The 22,544-nt window shown below is 39.2% G+C and overlaps 2 protein-coding genes across 7 annotated transcripts; one reads left to right on the top strand and one right to left on the bottom strand.

The window, feature by feature from the left end:
* The first annotated feature begins 1,059 nt into the window (after positions 1-1,059).
* LOC108674684 (serine/arginine-rich splicing factor 5) lies at positions 1,060-17,244 on the top strand. Of its 6 annotated transcripts, none has more exons than XM_047883975.1 (10): positions 1,060-1,162; positions 3,585-3,727; positions 4,710-4,780; positions 7,107-7,181; positions 8,540-8,609; positions 14,067-14,140; positions 14,483-14,632; positions 14,849-14,890; positions 15,298-15,678; positions 16,015-17,244. In XM_047883975.1, the coding sequence occupies exons 2-10, from the start codon at positions 3,602-3,604 to the stop codon at positions 16,157-16,159; spliced, it is 1,134 nt and encodes a 377-aa protein (XP_047739931.1). In that variant the 5' UTR covers positions 1,060-1,162; positions 3,585-3,601; the 3' UTR covers positions 16,160-17,244. The 6 variants fall into 6 exon arrangements, with proteins under 6 accessions (XP_047739931.1, XP_018018144.1, XP_018018143.1 ...); XM_018162655.2 differs by lacking the exon at positions 7,107-7,181 and adding an exon at positions 5,561-5,626; XM_018162654.2 differs by lacking the exon at positions 7,107-7,181 and adding an exon at positions 5,561-5,626 and having other exon boundaries at positions 8,528-8,609.
* A 475-nt stretch (positions 17,245-17,719) lies between these two features.
* Positions 17,720-21,590, bottom strand: LOC108674687. The gene is made up of 4 exons (XM_018162656.2): positions 20,421-21,590; positions 19,814-19,945; positions 18,341-18,441; positions 17,720-17,906 (listed from the first exon to the last, which is right to left on the bottom strand). Exons 1-4 carry the CDS (start codon positions 20,529-20,531, stop codon positions 17,897-17,899), a joined length of 354 nt encoding a protein of 117 aa, XP_018018145.1. The 5' UTR covers positions 20,532-21,590; the 3' UTR covers positions 17,720-17,896.
* Between the last annotated feature and the right edge of the window lie 954 nt (positions 21,591-22,544).

Raw genomic sequence — 22,544 nt, 5'->3', positions numbered from 1 at the left:
AGGCACAATATGAATTGTTTTTTTTTTCTAATTTAAAATTCAAAGTGTATGATTCCAAATTGTACAAATTCTAAATAGCACCGTAAATATAATTGGCATAACTATAGCCTATAGCGTATAGCGGTATAGGTATGAATTATCATCGTGATCCTAATCATCCTACTAAGTTATGTCCAAGTATAACTGAAAAATTGGGGAGCTGCTACAAAAATTTTCCAGGCATCATGATAATACCCAGGTGTTTAATATTTAAACGTTCAATAGAATAGCTATGGGCGAAAGACGAGTGAGAACGGAGAAATTCTATTAAGAAAAATCCACAACATCCACACTCGCACATCTGTGACGGCTAACTGAAGTCTGAGCCAAGTCAGCCAAATATATATGTCACATGTCCTAAACACACATCGCAAGTTGTCTACCAAGTTAATCAACAAATAATGAAATAGAAGTCGTGATACGGTATGAAATTTTTTTTATGAATTGCAAGGTTTTGAGGCGATCAAGTTGTTACTCTCATACATAGGCACCGGTAGAAAATGAAACAGAAAACTGTGCGCAGAATGTCAAGCTCGAAACTTCTCGGTTATATACATATTTTTTATCATTGTAGGATACAATACTTCAGCTGCTACGTTCAAATTGATATGTTAAAAAGAAAGATCTTACTAAAAGATTTTCATTCACCGAATTATTATTATTAATAATATTATAATTTTTCATTATTATTATTATTTATAATCATTGCTATTATTATTTTTTGGTGAAGCCATTCCATTAAAAACTTTGCATGATAATTCATGCTCTCCGGTCGGACAAAAACGCGTGAGCATTAGCGTGGTAGGGTAGGCCGAATGATGCAAAATTCTGAAATGAATTTGGTGAAAGTGCTCAAATACATTTTTAATAAACAATAATAAAGCCTCTTATAAGGGTGGTCATTTTTTGTATTGAATCCAATATCATGAACGGAAACATAATCAATATCATTATAAAACTTTGGAATGTGAACATAGAGGGCCACTTTTTCATTTGCAGCGTACGGCCACTGTTTCCACAGTTCAAGCCCAGCATTCATTGTGCGTGCTGATGTGGCTTCGAGAGCATATTGTGACGTTGTGAATAATACCACTAAAGAAAAGCATATAATAAGCAGCCAAAGGTATGCCACTTTAAACTTGTTTGTATTTAGGTGCTTGAGAGAGTATAAAATAGTATATTTTAGATATTACTTCATGTTTTTTTTCACTCTAGTAGCTCCTGCGTGTTTTGGTCAGCCATTGATGATAGAGTCGCCTGGGACTGGGAGGAAGATACCTAGACTGCGTGGTAAAGCATAAAAGATCGATTATTGTACCTTGAAGGCTACCTAGCTACACGTTTTGATTTTATTTTCCATTCGTTGTTGAAGGTTTACTATAATTAGCTGCAAAATTTGAACTGATGTGGGTTTAGCTGCGAATATTTCAGCTTTATTGTAACTTAGTAATATATATAGCTAGCTAGGTATGCCCATAAAGTTGGCGCCTGGCGGATTGATTCACGATCACTGATGACTGATCTATGCTGCATGTCTCTTTAACTCTTTACCACCAAATCGGACTTTCAAGCTGCCTTTAAAAAAAAAACGGTTTTCTAAGAATTTCACATTTTCTTTCATTTTTTTGACAAATCTACAGGAACAAAAGTCTAGATTTAGTTTTTTTTACATTAGTGTACCAAGTTTCAAAGTTAGCATGTTAGCCTATCTGGTTGAGTGCTAGTCTGGAAAAGTCCTATTTTTGTCTGAAATATTGCGGCTCTAATATCATATAATTTCAGTAGGTATGAAATCTCGCGGCTCGAATGTCATCAATTTTTGTTCGATTAAAAAATCGCTGTTTGCACTTCGCAAACATGTCATTTCATAAAATTTTCAACTTCCGCAATCCGCATTGCTTTACCGTTTCTGCCAAAAATATCTTGCAGAAAAAACATAAACATCGTAATCCCGATTGGAAATTTAAGGCAATGATCAGGAGTACTGCTTTTCAAAATTCTCACGGAATTACACCGAACCGCCATTGCACGGATTTTGTAAGAGATCTTGAACATTCTTGCGGAATTGCTATGTTTTCACGATTCATCATTTAAACAACTAACATCTCAATTTCGTCTAAAAAAATATTACTCATTACGTTGCCTTAATCCTTAAAAATTCAGTCGCGGCTCGCCAAGTAGATATATTCCATACTAGGTTGAGTGGTTGTTAAACCTAACCAAAATAAAATTTCCAATTTCTTGTGGAAATTTTATTTTGGTAATTTAATTTTAATTTTATTTTGGTCTATAAATTAAAGACTTTTTTGTTCAAGTGAATTTTTCTAAAAGAATGAAATAAAACATTAAATTCTCAGAAAACCGATAAAAAGAGGGTACTGTAAAAATCTATCTCCTCCTAGGATTTTCAAGCTACAACATCGAGACACATTCATTCAATGCGTAAGGACCATATCTATCAATTGGCCCTTGCTGTTTTTGAAAATTCTAATTTTTGTAGGTGGGGTGGGAATTTTTTTTTTTTTAATTTTTATTCCCCCCCCACCCTTTCAAATTTCCCTTCACTTTTTTCAAAATGTTTTCAAAACTGTAACAAAATTGAAGAAAAGCTACAACCAATCTCTAGATCTTTTATTTGCAAATCAAACAGCATATCTCTCATAGCCTAGGTATTAGTCTCATTGATGTAGCTTGAAAACTCTAGGTCTAGGAGGAGATAGGTATGCAGTGACAAACTGACAATAAGTGTGAATGTTCAGTAGAGCGCAACAAAGTCCCGAGCACCTTGAAATAGGCATTCAAGGTGGCATGGAATGGATACAAGAATAGCAGTTACTGGAGCTGAAATTCAGTCAAGGATGGTGTGAACAACTGCATGAGCACCATCCCACAAAACAGCAGCCAGATAATCAAAGATCAGTGTCTGCAGACCGTCTATTTATGTGCCTGGCCGGTAATTTTCACCTATCTTGAATGTGAAAGAACTCCCCCACTCCTAACCCTTTTGCAATCTGTCATCAAGGCATAAATCAACGTATAGAGATGATTTTGGTACCGTTGGATAGGTCAGCTTTAAGGTGAGACTAAAAACCTGAAAAATGAAATTTACCATTTTTTACCCAGAAAATCAGGCAGTAAAGGGTTAACTTTAGGGCACAGACAGATGCATAGTGGTTGTGCCACAAAAACTGACGACTAGAGACAAGATTGGTGGCGTGTCATACTGGCGTAGAATTGTACATCATTTTGAAGAGGTTAAAAAATATCCAAGCTTATGTCATTGTTTGAGTCAGAAATTGGTAAACTTGTAAAGTTCTTTTTCTTATATATAATTAACTAAAATAAATTACAATCTCTGTGAAGTGAAAAAAATCAATATATCAACATTGCCACTAAAAAGAACTAAAATTTACACACTTTTGGCACAATCACAAGTGAAAAAATAGACTTTGATAGAATATAAGGAAGTGTTTGTCTACTTTATCTGCATTTATGTTAAATAAATTTGTAACATTAAGGATCTTGTAAGAATATTATGTTTACAGGACACTTGACACCAACTATGGTTGGTACACGTGTGTATGTGGGCGGCCTGAACCACCGTGCTGGCCAAAGAGATGTGGAGCGTTTCTTCAGAGGCTATGGCCGCCTCAGGGACATAGTCATCAAAAATGGATTTGGCTTTGTAGTAAGTCAAAATTTTTACTCACATGAAATTATTTTGCTCAAAAATTTACTTATTCATATGTGCTGATTTGAAACCATTCTTATGCATAAATTTACAATTCAACGAGATTCCTCAGTAATTTTTCATAGCCATGGAAAACCTAGACTGGATTTTATAGCTTACTATATAATACAGGGTGTTTCAGAATTAAGTAACCCTTTTAATTTGTTAATAAATAAAAAACTAAGAACGTTATGAATTTGAAACTTGTTTTATTTAAAAGAAGAACATTTTTATGCTAATATTGTATCCTAGTTTTTAAATATTATATCTTTTAAATGCCCACCACAATTGTTTTGACAAAATAGGGCTCTTCTCTTCGTTGCTTTCATAACCTTCATTAGTGTTTCTGACGAGAGTGCAAATTTTTGATATCCGCAAATTTTCGATAAAGATATTTAAATGTGTTTTTTGAAGGATCCTTGTTTTGAAATGGATCCTGTAATCACGTTGAACTTCTGTTATTGACATCGTTATTGACTGTGGCGATAATTTTTGTTCTTTCTTCTTTGCTGTAGCGAATCATGATGAAAATTTAAGGCTTGATAATTAAACACAAATTTAGCAAGCTATACAGGATAATGATGTAACTATTATACAATATTACCATGAAAATGTTCTTCTTTTAAATAAAACAAGTTTCAACTTCATAACGTTCTTAGTTTTTTATTTATTAACAAATTAAAAGGGTTACTTAATTCTGAAACACCCTGTATATGTGTTTGGAAAATCCATGAAATTCAGTCTGGCCATTTCTGAATCAACTAGTACTCGAATTTCTGATGTTCTGAAAGCTCGTTTTGTAATGAGAATTGTCTATGACTTTTTTTAATCTGAAATGTCAGAATAAACTTCTCAAAATATAACATTCAGTTCTAGAATAGCATTACAAGAATTTCATAGTTTTGTCCTGTAGATGGGCTGATGAAAGTTATGTTTACAGGAGTTTGATGATGGCCGCGATGCAGATGATGCTGTCTATGAACTCAATGGCAGGGACCTCATGGGAGACAGGTTAGTCTTCCAGCAGTTGAATTATGAGCACTCAAAGAAGAAAAGTACGATCATATGTAGACTTGAGTTCATGATTTAAAACTATCCATATTATGTAGGAATTTGTGTCAATCATGTTTAACAAGATAATATTTATTTTTGGTTAAAGCCTTCATCAATATTACATAATTATTTTACTCCACAAATATGATATCCTTGCATTGACGCCCTGCTTGTTTCTTTTTACATTTCAAGAGAATTGTTTGGAGATTCTGAAAAAAATATGAGAATACCAAAAGCTTCATTCCTAGTATATATTGCTTATTGTAATGATGTGATGAAGGTTCTCTGGTTTATGAGAAGTGTCAGTGATGGGGCCTGTCTGGAGTGACTAAAGGTTATGACTTGAGCTGACTTGAGAGATGTCAGCTGGACCACTTAACCTTTTCCAAGGTCTCCTCAACAATTTTACATGTAGTAATGGTAGATTTCATGTATATACTTCAATGACTTACCGACAATGATATTCATCATATCCAATGTAAGTGTATGATACTGCTAACCATCATCCACAAATATAATAATACCAACTAGTGTGGGCTGAATACCCTTCTAGTATGACAATTCATGTGAAATTGCTTCCCAAATACCCTATGAACCAACTCGTGTGGATGCTCATCTGATATTCTCTCTGGTAAAATATATAATATTGAAGCAAGATATGAAAGCTCCTCTCCCAGCCTAATGGACATGAGTTGACTACTGTGTTGAAGCTTTCTGCTGAGCTTGACATGTACGCAGGGTTGTCGTAGAGTTGGCCCGAGGGTCGGCAGACATACCAAGGTACTCGAGTGCATACCGTGGCAGGTCAGCAGCTCCTGTGTACGCAAGGTGACTCCTTTGCATGTGTTGGGTCTGTCTAAATTGCCTGGACAACTGCCCCCTTCCACCTTCATCATTGTTTGCACTTTTCTCTTCCCTGACCTCAATTCTCACTCTAAGATGGGTCTGGAAACAGTCGAACAAATAACTTGCTGTATCTGTTAGTATTAGGGCATGATAAGCATTAAGTAATTGCTGGAAATAAGGGGAAATTAGTATTGAGTGGTGATAACTTCATAGTAAATTACAATAATGTAAAATATTAGGTTTACAAGATCTGTTGGTTATTTCAAAGTTAAGTCAGTTATATATGCTATCCAGACCTGTTGCAGAGTGCTTCCTTAAATTCGGTGCTTTTTAATGTGCTTCCATTTCATGAATTCATTAATTTCTCAATTTATTACTTATAATGTTGAATAATTTTTAAACTTGTAATGCCTGCCATTGCTGCCATTCTTTTACTTGCAACACTTGATTATCACGCACAATCTCTTATGATGCTTTCTCTGTTGTTTGTCATGCCTGCTTCATCATTTTGTTTCGCTGTGTGACTTTGTTTCAACGTCTGAAATGCTGCACATTGTTTCAATTAATTTATATACACTTGGATGAGTTTTTCAATTTCTTCGTTAATGGTTCTTGTATCAGCTTAAATATGCATCACTTTCTAAATGTAACAATATTGCCTGCCTGATTCCCAAATACTCTACTGCTGGAGTCACCAAGCTTCTTACGTTTGAGGCTCTTTGAGGAAATCACTGACCGCTTTGGATCACATTACCTTATACATAACCGTTTTGTTCAATATTTTAAGTCTAGAACGTCTCATGAAATTGATTAAAGTTCCATGACGTTCCAGTTGAATAGATTTCTTATGCCTGAGCCAGGCTGCTGGCTGTTGTTTGGTGACCTCTTGTCTAGAGTATGTTGGGGTTTAGTAACTCCGTGTCATGCTTGTGCTACTTCTTTTGAAATGCATGATACCTCGAGATGACTATACCCGGCGTTAGAGGTAAGGAAGGACTCCCGCTGCTCAGTACTGCAGATCCACGTCTGGAAAACCTTCATCTTCCTTTTAAAGGGAACCGGATGTCCGTCAAGAAGTCTATATTTCGTTGATACTTTTTAAGAGGATGCGCCTAATACCATAGACTTGGTTGGACCTTACTAATACCATAGACTTGGTTGGACCTATCTCAATTATTGTTATTCCGGATCAAAATGATTGATGTTTGAAGACGAAGTGCAGTTTTCATAGGAACTGATGAGCAGTGGTGCTGAATTTTAGCGGTTGTTGTGATCCATGCTTCTGGCTCGGTGGTTGTCATGACCCATGCTGGTGGTCTGATGGTGATCATGACCCATGCTGGTGGTCTGATGGTGATCATGACCCATGCTGGTGGTTCAGTGGTTGTCATGGCCGGTGCTGTTGGTAAGCGGAGCTACCATGACTCTCATATTGCAGGGTGAGCGTGGAGAAGGCGAGGTCCACCCCCCGCAGCTGGGCCGCACTGCCCCCACCTAGACCTCGCGTCATGAGGTGCCATTTCTTATCTAGGGCTGGGATTGTAATTTCCTAACACTTATTTCGGCTTGGGTAATGTTGAAGACCCTGAGGCGCCCTTTTGTTTACTACAAGTATTTAGTCCTGGGTAGTGTTGGCAGCACTGAGGTGCCTTTTATTCTTTCAAGTATTTAGGCCTGCGTAGTGTTGGCAACGTTGCATATTTTGTTGCGTTTTTCATTTTGTTTAACTCGTTAAGTGCGCCACGACCCACCGGTATGAAATACTACCTAAATACAACATAGCCTCACTTAACATGTTAAAACTCCCTTTCAAGTCTAAAAATTTTTGCAAAACTAAAAGTTTATGCATGCTAATATTGTATTTTTGCTCGATAACAGAGATGCAACTTACTCTGAATCTATCATAACAGTTTTACGTCGGCAATTACTCAACAAGTTTCTGCCCAAAAACTACGGAACATTTTCAGATTATCCCGTAAAATTTGAATGATTGTTGTGCATTAGTCATTGGTTAGGATAACCGAAGCAAGACCATGGTATTGGACTGTGTTAGATCAAGAAGACTTGTTGTGGTGAGTAATGTAGTCTTGGAACTGCTGTTCCTCCTGAATGGGGTATGTTGTTTGAATATTTCAAGCTCGTTAGCCGCTTAGCCATGCTTCTGTTCTGGTGAGTTTACTGCAGTACTTTTCTTGCACTAACACTTCAAAAGTTGATTATTTTTCTTGTTTTAACACAGTTTTGTTGTTTTCGTGTGCCGCCTGAAAGCATCACATGTTTTCTATATCTTATTAATATAGCCTTAATGTAAACAGTAATAAAGAGTCTAGATTATTGGACATAGTCCTAAAATTGGAGTACACTTGTGCATCTTGTGGGCAGTATAACATCTATTGTCTGTCACTGGATGGGGATGTAGTCTTCTAATGTGAACTGCACTTTGTATATATTTGAACGTTCATATTTTGTACCTTCACCTTGTCATTGTGTGGTTTCAGCTTCCCAAGTAGATGCGGTATTTTACTATTGAGACTTCATTTCGTTGCACTTGTCAAATCTATGTTTAAATATTATATCTTTGCCGTAATTTCATAGTGAATATACTAAAGCAGATAAATTTGACATTTTTGGGCTTTAACGAGTTTAATCAATTTGTAGATTTTGTTTCGCATGGTAGCAGGTTATTAGATGATGGGAGTATCTTTAACACTTATAGATTCAAGTTAATATTACACAAAGTATACATTGAGATTTTAGTTCAAGGAATATAAAAATTTTATAATGAAAAGAAATGTACGATAATAATATATGTAGCCGGCCGTTTGTCAGCAATGATATGGACATATGACGGAAGTAAAGTCCCCCGCGCAGGTACGCTCAGCCCAGCCGGACCGAGTACCGCCTCATCGTCGAGAACGTGAGCAGCCGCGTCTCCTGGCAGGTCAGCTTACGTACAATTACCTTACCAGCACCTTATTTAGTAATAAGATCAGCATTATTATGACTACTGTTGTCTTAATTGTGCGGCATATTTTTTTGAGGATTACACATATAATATAGTATGATTTGCTTCTTAGATAATAATGTAATCAGTATTATTATGTCATGTCTCGTCCGAATTATGGATAATATTTTTAGGAGGATGGCACATAGAATGTTGTCGGAAGGTCACCTTAGATTAATAAGATCTGTATTATTATGTCATGTCCCGTGCGAATTAGGCGGCATACATTTGGGAATTTTGAGAGATGCAATTCACAGAACATCAAGATAATGTTCTCAGGAGTACACTATAGATGACAATAATTTTATCATTATAACGCTTAATCATGTCCAAATTGTGATTAATTGTTTCGTCATTGTTAGTCGTGGCTAATTGTTTAGGTACGCGGTTGCAGCTTAGGCTAGATGTTCTAGGTTAGGTTGCTGAAGATATGCAGCTTTGTGATCGCAAGACGTGATAACTGTAACTGATCGTAAGACATGTGAAGTGCTCGTCCATCTATTTTATAGAAAAGTTGATACAAATTCTGAACTAGTTTATTGATTTTGAACTTCGAAATGTTTTACAAAATATTTATTCTCAACTTGAACTGCTTCAATGTGTAATTGTTTTATTTCATGGCCATAAATAAAAATAATGTCAGTTGTAATTAGTTAACAAATTGCTCTAAGAACCACTCTAGAGCTTCTGTGTGCGTTTGTTTCGGTTTGCATGTTTATGTTAACAGTTAAATTGTTGGTTGGTCATTTGTTCTAGCAGCGCTCGTGTGAATTTGGATAGCATACAATTATTTTATTAGAAATTTCAGCTAATTACTATGTATGAAATACATTGTTGTTTGTACTACATTGTTCCACTACCACGACTACGAAGATTCACTATACTAGTACTAAATACTTCTACTACGAACACTAAATATTTTCAGGAGTTTTGTAAAAAAGAACTAAGTGAGCTATATTCATCCACCATGTTCAAAGTAGCTAGACAATCAGATTGCCGCTTTCCAGAGTAGAACCAAATTTCCAGAGAAGATTTGGAACCTCAACTGAGGAATCTAAAGGCAAAACTAAAATTTGAATTTGAGAAAATAATTTTTATTAACAACTTTGGTTGATGAGAGCTAAAGGTGTTTTTCAAACCAACTACCAATGTTCAAGTGATTCGGGTTTCCACCGAAACTGTCTTTGAAAAAGAATTATTTGACATTTACTTGGTTCTTATTTACTAATATGCTATTTGATCATGTAATTTGCTACTAAAGCAGTCAGTTCTTTTTTCTAGCACCACGCCAACTACCTTCTACCATTTTTACCACATCCATGCCATCTCACACACCTGTCACTACTTGCCACCTCTCACACCTGTCACTACTTGCCACCTCACACACCTGTCACTACTTGCCACCTCTCACACCTGTCACTACTTGCCACCTCACACACCTGTCACTACTTGCCACCTCACACAACTGTTGCTACCTGTGTTATCCATAGATTGGTACAAATGATCCCCAATTGAATGGTTTGGTATTTTTCTACAAGCTGCACTTTTCTTGATCATATGGACATGACCTCACCAGCAAGGTGTTCAGTACTCATTTTTGTTCTCACAAGATTATCCTTGGTAATCATGAAGGCTGTTACAGAATGTCACCGTTACCTTCTTTCTTCATCGAGAAGATTTCTCAATTAAAATGGCGTTCTTGTCATGCATTCCGCAATAGTTCCTCCTTTCCTGCTAATAACGTTCCTTTTCTCACGTTTATGTGCCCACTGATCCGGCAGTATTATTTGGTACATTCCAATATTGCGTGTTATTTCAGTCGCCTTTGATGTCAGATCTTCAGCCCTGCATTCTCCATCTTACATATTCACATTGCTGAATCATTCTCTTGGATTAAGAATGTATGTTACAATATTTGTCAAGGTTATTCTTAACGCTCCTAGATTAAGATTGTATGCTACAATGTTCGTCAAAGTTATTCTTAATGCTCTTGGATAAAGAATGTATGCTGCAATGTTTGTCTTGTCAAGTTTATTCTTAAGGCACCTCCTTTTAACAAATCAGGAACTATTATGACCTTCCTTCGACGCCCATGTTTTATTCCTCTGCCAGCGCGTCTAGAATTTGCAATGCCTGTTGTCGTCTGACCCTAATGTCGTCTTCATACGATACTTCATATTACTATATTGTCATTTTATTAATTAATTATTTATTCGAATAGCCAGTTTACTAACGTACTGATATTCAGTTTTATTTGATAGGCATCTGCATCTATCAATTCGTAATTATCCTCTGCATTCAATTACTGAAATTCTTTACGAACTCGACCGCGTCACGTCAATGAATTGTTTGCTCCTCGAGCTTGGCATCTCGATGTGACGTCGTTGCTCTTGCCCAGAAATTTTTCTTTACCTTTTTCGTTCGATTTATGTTGCAGCTACCCTTTTGCTTGTGTAGATTACATTGCCACTTTGGACTGTTGATGTTATATTAATTTTGTATCTAATTGAAGTGATCGCAGAAGAGGCGTCTCTCTCATTTCAAGCTGTTATCTTCTGTGATAATTTGTTATAAGGCGTTGTTTGGTGTTAGTTACTGCTCTAGAAATATATGCCTTACGTACCAAAGTGGCATAGCTCCACAGACACTTCATGTATCCAAACACATTCGGCCACTGAGCTCGAAAATACGCCGTGCCTTCATTAAACTCAATGCTTTGTACTGCCACGCTTCCTTGAAGTTCGTGCATGACATCGTGGTCATCGGAGTTCTATGTTAGCTGCTCAACGATTCAACTTCAAAGGTTGTCTTGGTTGTAAAGGGTTATCGGAAAACCGTTTTTCATGATGGTTACTGTGTAAATAATGCAAGTTTTATTAGTGGGGCGATGATGAGAGTAAGGCTCATGGTAGGTTGCTCAGAAGCTCTCATGGTGATAATAAATCCGTGTTTAATATCCATTTCTTTATTGAGCTTAATTGTACACTAATGAGAACATGACATCTGCAGTATAAGTTATTTATTTTTTAATCGTCGATTATTATCTTTACATAACTGAGAGGGTGTTACATGCCTTAGCATAATATTTGTAGATTGTACAATAGGCATGACGAGTACGAGGAGGTAGAGACTAAGTTTGCTGTGGGCGCTTGATGCATTAGCTCCCTTGATTTAATTATTTTTTTAAATCCTGTACACCTCGCACCCGCATACGTATTACTTTGCTGCGACTGCATCTTCTGACGGATAAGGTCGCGAAAGCCAGAAATGTGGTGGTATTGTGATCCCTGCAACCTCTAGCGTGATGCCGTCACCCGGTCGGTTGATGGCGACGAAGTATGGGACATCAGGACTGGCTGAGCAATGAAGAACTTCTCGTTACGTGCTGATATCATCCGCCTGCAAGCGATGAAACGAGGCTCCGAGAGAGATGCGGTGGCCATGTGCAAGAAAAGCTCTATGACGTGACAGTACCTTGATCAGCTGGACATTTAGAAACACGGACTTAGAGGCGTTATCTGCGTTAGTGCTCGTGCGTTATGGACTATCTGATTAAGGATTAGTGACTCGTTCTTGGAATTTTCATCGTCAAGTGTTATTGGGACGTTATTTGGGGTATGTGTGCATGAAACATTACAATTCTTACCTTATCTTTGTTCGATAAGAAATTGATACCGTTTCCATATTTGTGTCCAGTGCTAGCGCACAATACACTAATCAATTAGCGAATTACATATTCACGTAGTGTTTTTATGTAATTTGTTTCTGTAGCTCTATTCGCTTTGCGCTGTCGGGAAAAAGTTACTTGAACCTTCAACCTAGCCCTTTTCTCCTTATGTTAACTCAATAAATATTAACACCTGTGATTGTAGTAAAAGAACAATCGTTTCCAGATGAGATGTGGATCATTATATTACCCAGTTCTGTTCAGTGTTGATTGGTACCTACATAAGTATTCTTGTATTTAATTATAATGCCTAATTAGTATTTGTGAAGGCATGCGAAGAAGGAACATGCTAACCTTATCCTGCTGTCACATGAATCACTCTTATGGGTCAGTGCGCCAAAGGACGGCTACCGTAAAGGCGCGACTGCCCAGCCCGACACTGCGAGCTTTTTGGCGCTGGTGTTGGTAGGTCGCGAGACATTACGAGAGAGACCGACCTCCTGTTCCCCTCCTTGCGAGGCTCGTTAGCCTCTCAGGAGGAGGAAGAAAAGGTGCGAGGGGCAGGCGGTCTCGACTCGACACCGAGTATCGCTTACGCTCGTGCCACCCCTTCGTCGTCTGGGCTCTACTTCGTCCACGGGTTGTCTCTGAAGGTAAAACTCTGTAGTGACCTTCGCTTCTCTTGTTTGATATTATTTAGTGACATGAGATTCTCTATGCTCCTCGATGTTGGTGATGTCTTGTACTAGTGAGCGCGCGTCTCACAGCCCCAAGAATCCCTTAAGGGCCTTTATCCTGAGTATCTGGACTAGCCGCCTCATCATTGCTTGGCGATGGATCGGGACGACTTCGCTGGATGTTGGATGTTGGATCGGGACGACTTCGCTGAATGTTGGATCGGGACGAGGTCGCTAGGGGCTGGATCGGGACGAGCTCACTAGGCGCTGGATCGGGACGACTTCGCTGGATGTTGGATCGGGACGAGGTCGCTAGGCGCTGGGACGACCTCACTAGGCGCTGGATCGGGACGACTTCCCTAGGCGCTGGATTGGGACGTCTATAGGCGCTGGAGGAGGTCTCAATTTTAAGGATGTTTATGGACCAAGCCCGCGGGTCGAGTGATCAACTTCTAATTCGTAACTCCGAGTTTCTAAGGTGTAGCTGTTGCGACTTACTCTGTCTGACCAATGCCATTTCCAATGGGCGTTTCCATACCTTGTCCATTGATGACTTGTTGGATCGCCGGTTTTCTTTTTCGTTTCATCTGTTTCTTTTTCATCGCATTAATTATAGGACATTATTGCTTAACTTAGGCGCATCTAGCGCTTGTTAGCCACAACGCTTTGATTCTCGCTATGCATTGGGTGAGGGAGCAGAGTGAGGGTAGCAGCTTGTTTAAATCAAGGGACAGTGCTCACAATTTCCTCTAACATGTACGTTTATCGCAATTTTTATGATGAACAAACATTCTTATGATTTCTTGGAAGCCGTTTGTCTCTTTAAATTGAAGTTTTACGATGACTGTAATTTAGGATTCGCCCCCTCATCGGTGAATTTACTTATGAATCAACGGTTTACCATTCACTTTAGAATATGTTGCTCCTGAATGTGTACAGCACAACAAGCGTTGCCCTCACTTGCGTGCCCACCTAGAGGTCTTTTAGAAGATAACTTTGTCTGGTCCGTGTACGAGTGACGCTGGGACTAACGTGCTTATCGCTTATCAGGATCTCAAGGACTTCATGCGCCAGGTCGGAGAAGTAACCTACGCTGATGTCCACAAGGGACGTCGCAATGAAGGGTAAGATAATATCACTATTTGCACTCAGATGACAGATTATCTTCAAAATACATGTAATTCACTTATGTAGACTGGCCACTTCTTTCTAATAGCATTATGTACCTACCGTTGTTAATGTTCAGGTTATTGCTATTACGATAGTGCTTTAAATCAATTTTTTCATGTGGGCATTATTGTCATTGTCACTCGAGTATTTGTCACAAAATGTCGCACTCAAGAATAGAATATTTTATCGCGTTTTACATGTGTTACTGGGCTCTGGTAATAACTAGGAAAGCCATGAGTCTTGCAAATGAATAATAATAGTTGAGGCGGTGTCGTAATTGTCATGTCGTGTTACAGCATCGTGGAGTTCGCGAGCTCGCGCGACATGCGCAACGCACTCCACAAGCTCGACGGCAAGGATCTCCACGGCCGCCGCATCCGCTTGTACGAGGAGAACAAGCGTTCCCGACGCTCTCGCTCCTACTCGCGCTCTCGCTCGCGATCACGGTAACTAGTATTTTCAATAAGAATTATATTGAGGTTTTTTATAAATGGTTTCTTATAAATGTAATCAGATTACTTGTTCTTATGCTTGTACATGGGATGTTGGCCAATATGACATCGAAGTTTGCAGTGTTTGGTCGGGACGCTCTAGATGCCGTAATGTGTCTGTTTACAGTTGCAAGTCCCGCTGCTTTTACCCCTATTCTTTCTACTTCGCAGAAGCCGCTCTCGTTCCCGCTCTCGCTCCCGTTCTCGTTCCAGGTAATGAACTACTCAAGTGTTGATTTAAATACTCATGCCTTTCTTTTTCCACTCTATATACTGCATAAAACCAAGACATTTTTGGAACGCTGTCCGGTGTTTCCATGTGAAATGTGATACTTCTGCTGTTGTGATATTCACACTGTAAGGTTGAAATGCTCGTGAATTTTACTAATACATTTTAGCTACGTTTCAGCTAGATACATCATATAAATTAGTTCGAATTCTTAAAATATGTCCAAATGAATCTGAATGAAAGAAAACGCCTCCGTTTCATCCATCCTTTGGATTTTGACTCCAAAAAAGCCCTTCCCACGCTTAACCGGTGACTATTTTATAATCGTCATTAATTATCAGCTGGAAAGCGTCGTTAGAGATAATTTCAAATTTCTTTACTGTCATTTCAGACGTCGCTCGAGAAGTCGCTCTGGGTCTCGCTCGCGGTCGAGGTCTCGCTCGAAGTCTGGAGACCGCAAGCACTCGCGCTCGCGTTCCAAGTCTCGCGACAAGAAGTCCAGGTCGCGCTCACGTGACCGCAAGTCTCGCTCACGTTCACGTGACAAGAAAGATGACCGACGCGATTCACGTGATCGATCCAAGTCCAAATCTCGAGATCGATCTGCGTCGAAGCCGCGAGACAGATCTGCTTCAAAGGAACCTGATCGTTCTAAATCCCGCGAGCGCGACGCATCTCGATCGAAGTCTCGTTCGGCTGAACGCGAGAACGAACGAGCAGCTTCCGCGTCGCCTCGTAGGGCAGAGCGATCTCGATCTCGGTCGCGGTCTCGGTGAGTACATTACTCTCATTGGCCTTGCGCACACTTTGAGTAATATGATGTTACACTGTTTAAGTATATGTAGCTAACTGTCGTTATGGTCATCAAAAGTCTGTGAGTAAGCTGCGGGTGATAGAAATAATTATTTCATTGCTACGTCTTTTTATGAGTAGGTATAATTTTTCTGTCTATTTGCAGTAGTATACTTTCGAGTCTCAGATAGACGTACACTTACGAATAGGTGCCAAATATGCTTTGAAATTATAGTGCACGTAGTATTTAGACGTGTAGCGATATTATTATTAATAGTTATAAGCATCTTGTGTGATAATTTTCCTGTCGTGACAGTTCTGCGAATGATGATGCGGGGATGGAAGACGAGCGTCGTTCGTCGCGCAGTCGCTCTCCTGCGAACAGCAAAGACGACTCGCCCCACAGTCACGGGGGTGACCACGATGAGAACAGCCGCGCTGATGACGAGGATACCATGTAGTAACTTGATCGCTGTTGCCGTCACCTAAAACGTTAATTCAATGTTGATCCACACATTTGTCTGTTGCAGTACAAAAACAATAAGAGCATCGCGCTATTGCCATCAATAATACTATGAACTCAGCTGTCTTGAATCGTCTGGAGTGTTTAGAATGTTCGAGAGTACTTGTTGGGAAGGTGCATTTGCTCTTCAAATGCGCTTACAGTGAACGTTTCATTTTGCAATTTTCTATTATAGTTTTTTCTGCACCAGATCCGGTCTGTTGAAAACTGGTTTGTAATTCGGTCTCGCTTGTTCCCGTATTGTGAGCTTCGTTTCTGCTTGACACTCGGTTAAGTCGTTAATTCTGAAATTTATGCGCACCATTTTGTAGGCTACACCTAAAACGAGGAAGACTTCTAATATCCTCTCCCATTGATGGTCAAGCCTATTAATTTTGTAATTACTGTTCATCAAATTTACGTTAACTGCATTAATTATTATTTCTAAGGTTTAATCTCTCGTAAGAAGGCGTTGATGGGCCTTTTGTGTGGTCAATATTCTCGTATTTACAATGAATATCTTCACAGAGCCGTGACTTATAACGATCGCGAGACTCGCTTGTTCACATTTATTCATTAGCGTTAGCACTGATAGATATGAAGAAGTTTTGAGCCCGATATGGGCAAGGTACATCTCTTTTCCTAGCCATAATGTATCTGGGACTGTGTACACTCTAGAACTTATGTTTGATTTTATGTAGTGGCGCGTCTTGTTGCAGTAGTTGACTACTCTGGTCTTTACTATTCTGCAACAATTGACATCATTCCATCTTGATTCGAAGAACATCAATTATCTAAACTCTTCTAGTAAATGGATCAAGTTATCAATTATTGCATAGACAGTAAGTTCAGAATAATCGTGAATTGCAAATACGACAATACCGACTATGAAGCGTTTCTTCAAACAAGATAGGATTTTGCATTGAAGAGAAATGTTTGCTGTAGATTAATTTGAAATTCTGTACCAGTTGAGTTAATGTAACAATGCTGCCGGATTTTTAAGTTTCAATTACACTTTGAAAAATATACGTTATTATGGTCGCATTTCACGGTCTTTAACCAATGCTATAAGTCGATACATTGCTGCTGGCAACACGATTTTTGCCCGTTGACAACTATTTATAACCGTTACATATTATGATTACAAAATTAACCCGTTAAATTGCAAAGCAAAGACACTTCGTGTGTCACGATCTGAATGGATTTGTAATTTCATGAACATGCTTCAAGAAGAAACGTTCCGCGTCATAATTTCCATGCATACGCTAAAGTTTTCGTGTTAATCTTAAGACGTCAATCTGTGTTGCAACAGATGATGTATTTGTCCGCATTATGCCGAGTTTTGGATTTCCTACTACTACTAATATTTCCTACTAATATTTCTCTACTTGCAATGGGTTATGGCTGTCAAATTTTGGGTTTCTATTAAGGCATTTATTGTTGGCTTCTACGAATGGATGTACCGAGGTAGACGTTAACATGAACGTATAAAGGAGGTACAGAAAATGAAATTTGCACAAATTTCTGCAAAAATTTTATTTCTACTCACAGTCAGTAAATTAAATGTGATACATCACTTAATAAAATTTCCTCTCTTGTAAAAGAACGAATGAAGTTTAAAGCTGCTTCATCACTGGTCAGGTACGCTGATGAGCGGAAACTGCAGGCGATGGTCCATCGTGCAGTGAATATTCGTTCAAATATCCCTGCAACGAACATGAAAATTGTTCAAGTTATCCAAACGCGCCAACATGAAATGTTCAATTTATGCACAAGGTTAGCATTAAAATAATACTGATATACAACCATCGTTGGCAATTAAAATTTCGGCAAAATCAGATGTCTGCTGGATATAATTTGTAGGAGCCGCATTAGAGTTTTAGTTCATAGCATATGGAGTGCTCTATGAGAACACCCAGCTCCATTTAGAAACCGTAACATGTTTACATAAAATTTCATGTTATTGCTGGGCACAAACCAACTCGAGCACTCAAGCGTTACAACGTACGAGGTAGTAAGAACTTCTAATGAAGTGCGGGTTATTATACAATTATCGCACTTCAATTCAAATTCAATAACAATTATACAATTAATATTATCGCTATACAATTATTTCTGAACACAAGAATTGTGGACTCACTCGGGAAACGGAGAGCCATGCGGCGGAGTTTCTCCGACCACTGATCCGTGTTCAGAGAGCGGAGGCGTCTCAGTCGAGCTGGCTCTGCTCGACAGTCGAGACTGCACGAGGCGTGAGGGTGAATTTAAGCTACGAAATTAATTCCCAGGCAGAAATTATGGCTTCCATTCAACGCGTTCAATCCTGAAAATCGACAGGGGAGCTTCTAAATGGGAACCAATTAATTTTTTAAATGGAACATTGTTTTCTAACCTGGCAATGGATTCGAGACTGAGGAAGAAGGAATTGAATAAAGCCGCGCTAACTCAACTAAAATATTGATGCTTAAGAAAAAGATGGTTAGGGTGAATCGAATTGAGTATAACTTGCATGTTGAAGTCCCATTATCTGTATGCCACGTCAAATGCCAGTGCCTGAAACCGAATCAATCATCCGTACCTTAGTCCTTTGACGGCAATTTCTTCGCTAGAACTATGCCGCGGGTAGAAGCTACTAACTAACCCACTTAACTTTTTTAATAATGGTGACCAATTTTATTCTATATAATAATAATAATAATAACAGCGGTTTCAGCGGCCTGTCGCCGATTCTTAAGATCGAATAATATCCACAGCTGGTTGCGGTCTCGAACTAGCAACTCACTGCAACAATTCTGCTGTGTTTAACCGCCCGGCCTCGTTGCCGATTCTGACCAGAAACTGGCGCACAGAGCTGGGATTGAACCCGCGCCTCTCTGCTGCAATCCTGGTACTCTGAACTTAACCACTGGGCCACCCTGGCAGATTGTTTGTTTGCGGATTTCAATGAATTCTAACTATGAAACTAATAAATTCAAGGTATTTGGGGAAGTTGTGGGGCTTTCCACAAATTTTCTCACACCGGAAGTGAGATTTTATGACTAGAAATTTATACATTAACATCAGACTATGACAACCGGCGAACGCAGGCTGGCAGCGTTAGCATTTCAAGAAGACAAGGAAGGGATAGTATAATCGTAGCAGAAACGAAGAAGGCTCAAATGGTCATTAAGGAAGACGAAGAATGTAATAATGGAAGGCAACAAAAGGAACGAAGAAATAGAGCCATGCAAACGAATAAATACGTATAAGAAATTGCTGACGCGATGCGGCGGCTCTGCCTTCTGTAGGACAGAAAGTTTAAATATCCTGCAGATAAGAGCAATATATCCATCCTGCCTTCATAACATCTCAAAATGAGATCCATCTGTCGTGGCGCGCTCATTAACCTCGTCCATGACAATGCAAAGGTCCCAGCACTTTTGACGAGCTAAACGCGCCCATTCCTTAGGGGTTTCAAACATATGCACTTTTTATGCAGTAAGAAAAACTGGAACTAAATGTCGAATGAATATATTGTCAATATATATTGGTGAATAAGAAACCAAAATACAGGACAAAAAATATAAAGATGACGCAGTCCGAGAAAATTTAGTGTGGATAGTAGTGAACTGACCCCTCGTGCAGCGACAGAAGGTGGTCTCGAGTCGCTGTGGTGCGCGCCGCCGCTGTTCGGTGTGCTGTTGCGAGACCGTCTCTCGCGATCCTGCGCCTTGCCTAGCTGCGTCAACAGCGTGAACTCCTCCACCTGAACGCAAGTGTACGAACTTGGAATTTCGTGGAATACAACTCGTCACTACTTGAAACTCAGAAAAACTGAGAAGATCAAGGATTATTGCCACGCACAGAGATATCAGTTGTTGGGTGGAGCGTGTTGTCACAAGACAGTTCTCCCACACCCGTACAATTTCAGGCCGATAGAACGAACCCACGTTAGCGAGTAATTGACCATGATGAACATTCCATCAATTTTAGGATACTGAGGCTGTTTGTTGCTGATTTCATATCAAAACAATCTTATAAAGAGTTATGATAAAAGTAATTTGATGCTAAAGCAGTAACGTTATGGATTTAATAAGATGCACAATATGAATTAACTTAGTTTTAGACAAGATATGACGGACCCAACAGTGTACCATCATATTCGATACGAGAAGATTCAAGTGATAAGGTTGCTGTGTTATTGAATGCAGGATATTTTGTAACTTCATACGCTTTCTTACCTTTAAGGCATTGAGCTGGTACTTGTATTTACTAAGGAGGGTCTTGAGAGTCTCTTCCTCCCGCTTCAGCACCTTGAGCTCAGCAACACGTAGCTTCGCCTGAAGAGTCATGTCAGCGCTCGTTGCCACAACGACACAGTCACCGCTCGCTGCCACCAACAATTCTGTAGCCACTCGTTGCCACTAATGGTACTTTCACCCCTCGTTTCCACTAATGGTATTGTCACCGCTCGTTGCCACTAACAATTCTGTCGATGCTCGTTGCCACTGACACTTTTCTTCTTTAGCTCACGAGCCTAGATTATATCAACACTGACCTGAATGTCAACTTGTTTTTATTATTATTTGGTTTACCTAGCAGATCATGAGAATTCGACTTGAACTACATTTCTCGTGTTGCATAAAAAAAAACTAGAAAAAATACAAGTACAACTGTTATTATTGTGTTAGTTTCACCATCCCGACATGGGTAAGCTCATTTAAATGAAGAATCCTCACACTTGCCTACACGGGGATGATTTTGGATTTATTATGATCGTACACGTCGAATTTCATGTATTTCATTGCCTCGTGCACTAATATAACGACATTTATTATGCGGAAACTACAACATAAGGACAGGCTCCTAAAAATTTTAATTTATCTATTGCGACTTTAATTCGGTGGTGTTCAACGTGATATTCATTTTATGTGCACAAAGTTACCGAGCAATGAGCTTGACAGCATAGTGAGGACTAGGACATGTAGCATTGAAGTGTCCTGCTTGTCACTAGGAAGGAACGTTCAGTTCAGCCAGTGTAGCAACCACAATCGTTCGAGCTTCAAATGGCTGTTTCGTTCCAAGAATCATTTGGCTCGACGGTGACAGATAAACATGGCAATAACTCAACTGCTTCATTTCCCACGAGAAACATTTCTCCCTCTCGGCCTTGAGCACTTTACTGGGCTCGTTCCGGAACAAACGAAGATATGCTGCCGTTGTTGTTATTGACCTCCCCCGGCTCGCTTCACAGCGCGAGGCGGGGCCTAGACCCAGTTAAAACAACATGGGCTTCGGGCCCTCCTTTCGGAGGACGGGGATAAGTTGGCTGTCGATTTGGACCCATGAGGAAACAAGTTTCAGCCGTGGTCGAGAGCGGACGCTCGTGTTTTGCGGTCCCAGATTTTCAACTTTTAACTTTAACTGTGCCGTTTTCGGAACTCTTTTTGCATTTTTTTTATGATCCGTGTCAGTGAATGACTGAATTTCACTAAAAACTTAAAAGCAAAGAAAACTCCACAAAAATTCATAGTTTCTTTAAAGAAAACGTTTCGGAGTCCAGCTCCGTCGCCAGTTCGAAAATTCTAGAACACAGATAAATCAGTAATTAGTACAGTCATGATTGCAACAAAAAAAAACCTAAACTGTAAAACCTATCTATTTACAATTTCCAGCGGGTAAGAGCTAAAAGCTAAATTCAAACTAGGCCTCTGTTTAAAAATATACAATGATTCTAAAATGCGCAAATCAGAAACAACCGGAACTGGAAGCTAAATCTTTGAAGTCACTGTCAGACACTGGGACATCGCACTGCTCGGCGTGAGTCCGCAGAGCTGAATGAGGGGGGCGCGATAGTAAGTTACCAGTTCTACAACTTCTGCCCTTATGTTCTGCGACCCTAGAATAAAGATTGCGAGACGTCATCCCGACGTACGCAGATGCACATCGTGCACAACTATATTCATAAACTAGGGACGCTCGCATATGCATAGGGAGAGTATCTTTGTACCTAAAAAAAGAACCGATTTTAAAATGGTTGACCAATATAACACGTAGGTTAATATTTGCGAAATACTTAGAAAACAGAAGTTTTAGTCTCACGACTAATAAGTCGTGAGACTAGTACTTATTAGTCTCACGACTAATAAGTATACTGTAGACAATTCTTATACGTTTGTGGACTGCCTAAAAGATTTTACGAACGTTCAAGACCTAACTATGGCCTCTTTTGACGTGGAAAATTTATTTACTAATGTGCCTCTTCATGAAACCATAGATATATGCCTGAATTCTTTGTTTAAGGATGTAAATGATCTCGTTATTGGTTTGAAACGTAATTTGTTTAAATCTAGATCGGGTTCCAA

This window comes from Hyalella azteca, unplaced genomic scaffold (assembly GCF_000764305.2).
Source record: "Hyalella azteca isolate HAZT.00-mixed unplaced genomic scaffold, Hazt_2.0.2 contig14192, whole genome shotgun sequence".
NCBI lineage: Eukaryota > Metazoa > Arthropoda > Malacostraca > Amphipoda > Hyalellidae > Hyalella > Hyalella azteca.
The sequence above is the reverse complement of the archived record's forward strand: the minus strand, read 5'-3'. Positions and strand labels throughout refer to the sequence as shown.